Below are 7,067 nucleotides of genomic sequence, written 5' to 3'. Positions count from 1 at the left end.
GGCATACATAGGAGTAATGCATACATATGTAGTATGCAGAAAGGTGTGTATGAGAACAATAAACTTATTTAAGACAGTGGTTAAATGTATGGAAAGAGAGGGAGAATTCAGTTGGGGAGAGGTACACTGGGTTTCAATTTCATTTGTAAGCTTACGTTTCTTAAGACGGCTGATGGTTGCATGGGTGTAGCATTCTCTGTACCTTTGTCGAGGTCTGAAATATGTCCTAATTTAAAGAAAATGAAAGGAGGAAATGGGCCTAATATCTGGAACTTCTTTAAGGGAAAAAGGGGAAGGGGTACTTGAGCAGAGCAGAGGACCATAGAAGGGGAGAACCAGGGGTTTGAGGGTAGAAGGCCTTATTTCTATATTTAGTGAAGGCTGCTTGAGAGCTTGCTAGTTAGCATCAATACCTTTTTCTGTTTTCTGTGCTAGTGCCTCACGTACCCTAGGGTAGATTAACATTATTTATTTACGTGTGTATCTCCCCAGCTGCCTAACGTGTGAGCTTCTGAATTGTTTGGAACTTAAAGGCTTTTATTTATTTCTCTCTCCTAAAGCACTGTGTTTCCTTCTTCGTAGATGCTTGATAAAGGTCTGTTAAAGTGAAGTTAGTGTGAGGTATCCGCAACCCTTTCCCCTGTCACTGGGGTTGACATTTAAAAATGCATTATCCTAGAGTAACACAGGGTATTCCTTATGGCTAGAACAACAACAGAAAACGGCACAAGGCCTTTTGTCACCATTGCTTAATGAAAGAACAGTCCAAGTAGAAATTTATCCATGTAGGGTCCCTCGAAAGGCCTCAAATTGGTTTGCTTCTGTATGGCTCATGCCATGCCAGCAGGGTGTGTATGTGTGTATTTCTGTGTTAATACAGTTAATGTATTAACTATAGTTAATGTTAAAGGCCTTTACCTGGGCTTAAGAATTTTCGGAGGTTCACTTTATTTATTTATTTATTTATTTATTTATTTATAATTATTTTTTGGCCACGTCGTGCGGCATGCAGGATATATCAGATCCCCGACCAGGGTTCGAACCCGTGCCCCCTGCATTGGGAGCACAGAGTCTTAAGCACTGGGCCGCCAGGGAAGTCCCGGGAGGTTCACTTTAGACAAACGCCTGCACACCTCTTTTTGAGATAAGCCTTTTTTGGTGCATGCTGGGAGTCCGTGTCCCTGCCCCTTACCGAGCTCCAGTTCCCTAGGGCCCTGACTTTACTCCCCAGGTGGCCCCGTGTCCCAAGCCCCAAGAGGCATGTGTGTTCCTCTTCACTGAGTCTGTGCTTCTGAGAGCTGAGTGGCACCGTCAGTGTTATACTCTCAGGACTGAGAGGTATCTACGAGGTGCTGGCTGTGTATACAGGGAACAGGACACGTGGGCTACGTTACCCACATGTATGCACCTGAAGCCTCTCATGTTGAGGGAGGAAGCTCAGGCTTGCTGCTCTGAGGGTCTGCTGTAGCTCTAACGTATCAGGCTTCTCTGAGTCTCTGAGAGACGGTCCTTAAATCAGGTCAGGGACGAATCCTGCATTTCCTGTTTCTCTGGGTGTTTGTGGGTTTTTCTGTGTCCACACGTATAAAATATGTTCTCAGTGAGTCCCTCAACCTTGAAAACTTTGTGCTCCTTGTAGGAAAAGACCTGTCTTGTCCCTCTCTGCCTCGTCCAGGAAAGGTTAGGATGTTCTGATATTTTCCTTGCTTATGGCTCCATCATCTGAGAGGATTTGATCGAAAAAATCTCCTTTTATTCCACTACCTGAGAGGTGACCATTGGGAGAAAAACAGAGGGGTAGGGTGGGTGCCGGAGTTGGAAACAGTTTTCTGTACCAGTTAGGGATATTCTAATGACACTAAAGTTAATGATGAAGAATCACTTTTACTCTAAACCACCTATTTTCAGATGCTCATAACTCCAAGGAATACAAATGAGTACATGTTTACAAGTCTAACAGGGCAGGATTCTCAGACAATGGTGTTCTGGGAAATGTGGTATTATCAAGTCCTCTGAATCACATCATATAGTAGGATCTGTTTTGAGGCATAAAATGTACATTTCTTAGAAGTCTGAGCAATGAATTATGCGTGTTTACAGAATAGGAATTGATATCATCACCAAATCTATGAAGAAAATGAGTTTAAAACGATTCTAAGAGGCACCTAAAAGTTGGCCCTTCCCTCTCTCTCTCTCTCTGTCTCTCTCTCTCATCCAATTAGTTATTTACTCTGCTGCCTTTCTCTCCATTTTCCTGCGTTATTTTAGACCGCATCACTTCCTGACAAATTATGAACTGGTTCATGTATACAGAAGATAATACAGCATATATGTAAGGTATATCATAATAATATAAAAACCTGTGTACCCACCACCAAGCTTGAGAACTAGAACACGGCTAATGCCTTGGAAGCCCACCTGTGCCCTTCCTGCGTCATCCCCTCATTCCTTCCCTGAGGTAACCACGATCCTGAACTTTGTTAAAAGTTCACTTATTTATACATTCACGGCAGAGGACTGTTCCTTTAAATAATGTTATTTCTTGTCCATTTTGGATTTTATGTGAATGTAATTATACTAGATGTATTATTACTTGCCTTACTCTTTCTCTCCCCGCCCCAATTTTGTATGTGTGAGATTTATCCATGCTGATGTGTGCAACCGTAGTAATCAGTTTTCATTGCCGTATAGTTATCCATCGTATGAAAATTCCACAGGGTGTCTATTTCCTGTTGATGGACATGTGGGTTGTTTCCAGTTTTATGCTTTTGCAAATTATCTTGCGACGAATTTTCTCATTCATATCCCCCTATGCCCACATGCAAGAGTTTCTGTAGTTTCTCAGTTGAGGGCAATTTTACGCACTGACCCCTCCGCCCCAACCAGGGTGACATTTGATAACGTCTGGAAACATTTTGGTTGTCATAACTGAGGGTGTGCTACTGGCATCTAGTGGGTGGAGGCCAAGGATACTGCTAAACATCCTACAATGCACAGGACAGTCCTCTACAACCCAGAATTGTCTTTCCAAAATGTCAACAGCTGAGTCACCCTGATCTAGAGTATAGGCCTAGACATGAAACTTCTGGGTCGTAGGGTCTGCCCAAGTTCAACCTTACTGGTAACACCAGTTATCTTTCAAAACAGTTGTACTAGTTCATCCTCCCAACAGCAGAGGATGAGATTTCTATTGGCTCCACATTCTTGCCAACTCTTAGTATCATTACCTCCATTACTTCTTGCCTGAACTTTGCCCTAGTCTCCTAACCTTCTCCTACCTCCATGTCTTTCCCCACAGATACATGCTTCATATACTTGCTAAGTTAACCTTCCTAAAACCCAACTCTGGCCATGCCAAATTCCTGTAAGAAAATTTTGATGACTCTACTGCATACACAATAAACTTGGCATTTAAGACGCACACAAAAGGGCCCACTAGCTCTGTAGACCTAGTAATACCAACTTATTAGGTGGTATTCAAATAAGCCGTGCCCTTTCTCTGCTCTCTGCAGCATGTGTGTTGTTGAACACTTACCCTTTCTTAAGTCAGTTCTACATTCATTTCTAGGTCCCTTAATTCAGCCAGTTATTAAATCTTTCAAATTTACTGAGGATTTGTCTTTCTCTGTCTCACTTATTTCCCTTAACATAATACCCTGCAAGTCCATCCATGTTGCTGCCGATGGCAAAATTCTTTTTTTATGGCTGATTAGTATTCCTTTGTATATATACATCACATCTTCTTTGTCCATTCATCTGTTGATGGACACAGATTGCCTCCATACACTGGCAATTATAAATGACCATGCTATGAACATTGGGGTGCATGCATCTTTTTGAATTCGTGTTTTTCTTTTTTACAGATATATGCTCAGGAGTGGAATTGCTGGGTCGTATGGTAGATCTATTTTTAGTTTTCCGAGAAATATCCATACTGTTTTCCACAGTGGCTGCACCAATTTACAGTCCCACCAACAGTGTAGGATGGTTCCCTTTTCTCCACGTCCTCTCCAAAATTTGTTACGTGTGTCCTTTTGTGAGGTGATGTCTCACTGTGCTTTTGATTTGCATTTCCCTGATGATTAGTGATGTTGAACATGTGTGCATGTGCCCATTGGCCATCTGCGTTTCCCCAGAGACAGGAGTGGAGACTTCATTATTAAGGCTACAAGAAGCCATCAAGGGGGTCTAATCTGGGATGTAATTTGTGTTTTAGAAATGTCACTCTGAAAGCAATGTGAAGAAAGGTCAGAGAGGAGGAAGAATGCCGTGTTCATTATAGGAGTGATTTATGTGAGAGATGCTGACGTTCTAGACTAAGGTAGGGGTATTGAAAGCACATGAAGAAGTGTGTAGAACTGAAAGGCAACAGTTGATTGGCTATGGGTGATAACTGGATGTGGAGATACGGAAGGTGTTGTAAGCGTAGAAGAATAAGCGGTGGTAGATGTATTGACAACTTAGTATGCCTGAGTGTGAGCAGGAAAAGAAGGAAAAGAGGAGAAACCCCAGGGAATTCCCTGGTGGTCCAGTGGTTAGGACTCGACAGTGGCCCGTGGCCCAGGTTCGATCCCTGTTCTGAGAACTAAGATCCCAGCAAGCTGCGCGGCACGGCCAGGAAAAAAAAAAAAAAAAAGAAACCCGAAACCAAATCAATGGTGACAGGAGGGAGAGGTAGAAGAGGGAGAGTGCAGATGGGCAAAAACTAGAGAGGCCAAGGAATAGGAGGGCTCAGTGAGATAAAAGAACACGTGTAGAGAGAGTAGAAGAATGAGAGAGCAGCATGGCTAGGCGCTTGCGGTCCAAGACTGGGATATTTTCATTTTAGAAGTGAGAGGTAGAGTAGTTTAGGGTAAAGAATAAAGCAAAGTGTGTCCCCACCCCTCCCTCCCATATACACTGCAGATGCTTGGACAAAATGATCGGAAATGACCTTTTCATTTTTGACAAGCAAGTATTGTCTCTACGAGGATGCCTGAGTGACCAGAGACAAGGGGTGCAGGATTAAGAGCAGTAGGGCTGGGCTCAGCTGACCCACTGCTGTTGTGATGGTTAGTTATAGAGGGATCCCCCACGTAAGTATGTGGCTTAGTTCTATGTGGCTCCGCCCCGTAAGTGAGAAGAAAGCACTTACTGCAATAGAAGGAAAAAGAGGGGGAAAGGAGAGGGGAAACGAAGGTGTGAAGATGCTCTGCTGGTGAAGAGAAGGAAGGAAATCAAGAGAAACATTTAAAAAACGTGTGATTCTAAAATGGTTAAAAAGAAAAAGTGGGGTGCTTGAGAAGGGGTCGAGGTGGGGTAAAGAGTTCAGTTTTTAGCTGTACAAAACACTCAGCCACCCCAGGAAGTTCCATGCAACTAGAGCTTTGCAATACGCTGGGCACAAGCAGTCCCAGCTCTTCTCACCAAATACTGAAGGAAAGGGGAAGGGGGAGAATGTTTGTTTGAATATTCTAGTTGACCAAGAGTGAACCTGAAATCCATTTTGATTTCAACACTTTTAAATGGCATGCCTCACGAGGTCCAGCGCTGGTGAACATGACTGAGGTTTATCTGTTCATTGCCCATCTGGCTTATGTGCTCTGAAGAAGCCTCTTTCTGACCTTGCTTCATCAAGGTACCAAGATGGGAAGGACGAAGGGTAGTGAATGAGTGGAAGCATTTCCTCTTGCTCTGAGATATTTCTATTCTCTGTGGCAACGTTCAGGGTAGCGGAAAGAAGAGAAGGCCTCTAGCAAAAATGTAAGGCTTTTTTCCCCCACATGCTGGGGCCAGAATGCTGGAGCATTACAGTGGCCTGCTCTCCGGGGGCTCACTGCCTTGAAGATCCGATACACTGACCTTTGCCTTCTTTTCCCCTTCAATGCTGTCAGCCAAGAACCCTCACTTCAACTGTGCATCCCTTAGCTATGGGAGGGGGGCTCCCGGAGCCCAATTTCTGTCCTGATGACGGGCCAGAGCCGGGCCACGAAATGCACAGGTTGAACCTCCTCTATCCCTTCCAGAGGACAGGCGCTCTGGTTCACTGGAGGCCCGAGGGTCTGGGAATGACCACCAGTCAACTATGTCCTGATTCCTCAAAGGTGTCCAGATCTTTCAAACTGCAGATTCAGCCCGGGCGGTCAAATTACTCCTTTCACCACAAAAAGCAAACTCTTGGGCATACGCTGTTTCAGGTGAAAAGCACATTTTGCGTTTTTGCGGAGGGGAGGCGCAGGGCGGGGTGCCCCACGCCGCCGACCCCCCGGCCCAGCTCTCCAGCTGCCAGGGAGCTGGAGCTGGGGCTGACCAAGGAATGACTGCGGACGCCAGAAGGAGCAGAGGGCTGGGCGGCGCACGGGCTGTGGTAGGAGGCGGGACCGCGCATCTCGTTCAATGGGTCCCGGCGCCTGCCGGATTGGCTAAGCTCGCTTGCCGTCGGGGTGGGCGGAGCCAGTTGTGCGCCGGGCTTGGGGCCCGCCCAGCGGCAGCCGGACGTGCTTCAGACCCCGCGCTCTGGGGCAGCGGCTGGGTGCGTGGTCCGGTTGCTGCGTGGAGTGAAGCTGCTGGGCTGCTGCTCTTCTTGCCGCTCCCTTGCTCAGGGCCGCTGGTCGACCCCCACCCTCCCCACTCCCCTTGGCCTCGATGTTCTCACCTTACAGGTGGCTCTTGGCCGAAGCACGAGGTCCGCGCCCCGCTCCTCTTGGTTATCCCGCTCCCCCCCGTCGTCTCTCTTCCTCCCGGTCCGCAGCGGTCTCCAGGGTTCTCCGAAGGTCGGAGCTATGGCGTCCCGACATGCGGCGGGCCGCTGTGCTCCTGCTGCTCATCAGGACCCGGCCCTTGGAGGGCGACGACCCGAAACCCAGCTGGAAATTCCGCTTTGATTTCTAAGCTCTCCTCGTCTGATGTTCCTGACGTCGTTCTGGACTTCTTCGATTGGTAAGCGGGGTCGCCAGGCTGCCATGAGCTGGGAGGGCGGTGGGTGAGTGGGCGACCTCTTAGCAGGAGACGGCTGGAGCCGATGTGGGCCTGCGCTTTTGAACCGCTGCCCACGCGCGCTGCCTGCTGGCCAGTCCCTAGAGGAGTTG

At 47.0% G+C, this 7,067-nt stretch overlaps 1 protein-coding gene across 11 annotated transcripts in view; it reads left to right on the top strand.

The window, feature by feature from the left end:
* The first annotated feature begins 5,369 nt into the window (after window positions 1–5,369).
* The window catches only part of LOC309653220 (uncharacterized protein), a 34,858-nt gene continuing 33,160 nt past the window's right edge, over window positions 5,370–7,067 (top strand). For 7 of the 11 annotated variants that reach the window (XR_014259045.1, XR_014259046.1, XR_014259047.1 and 4 more), the window contains exon 1: window positions 5,370–6,918. Coding sequence is in view for 3 of the 11 variants with exons in the window: in XM_082447741.1 (XP_082303867.1) it covers window positions 6,296–6,918 (623 nt within the window). In the remaining 8 variants the exon portion in view is untranslated. The remainder of the gene's footprint in view (window positions 6,919–7,067) is intronic. The other 4 variants (XR_014259048.1, XR_014259049.1, XR_014259050.1 and 1 more) reach the window with 3 other exon arrangements.

The sequence above is a fragment of the Balaenoptera physalus genome (genome assembly GCF_965194825.1).
Source record: "Balaenoptera physalus genome assembly, chromosome: X".
NCBI classification, from domain to species: Eukaryota; Metazoa; Chordata; class Mammalia; order Artiodactyla; family Balaenopteridae; genus Balaenoptera; species Balaenoptera physalus.
The sequence above is the reverse complement of the archived record's forward strand: the minus strand, read 5'-3'. Positions and strand labels throughout refer to the sequence as shown.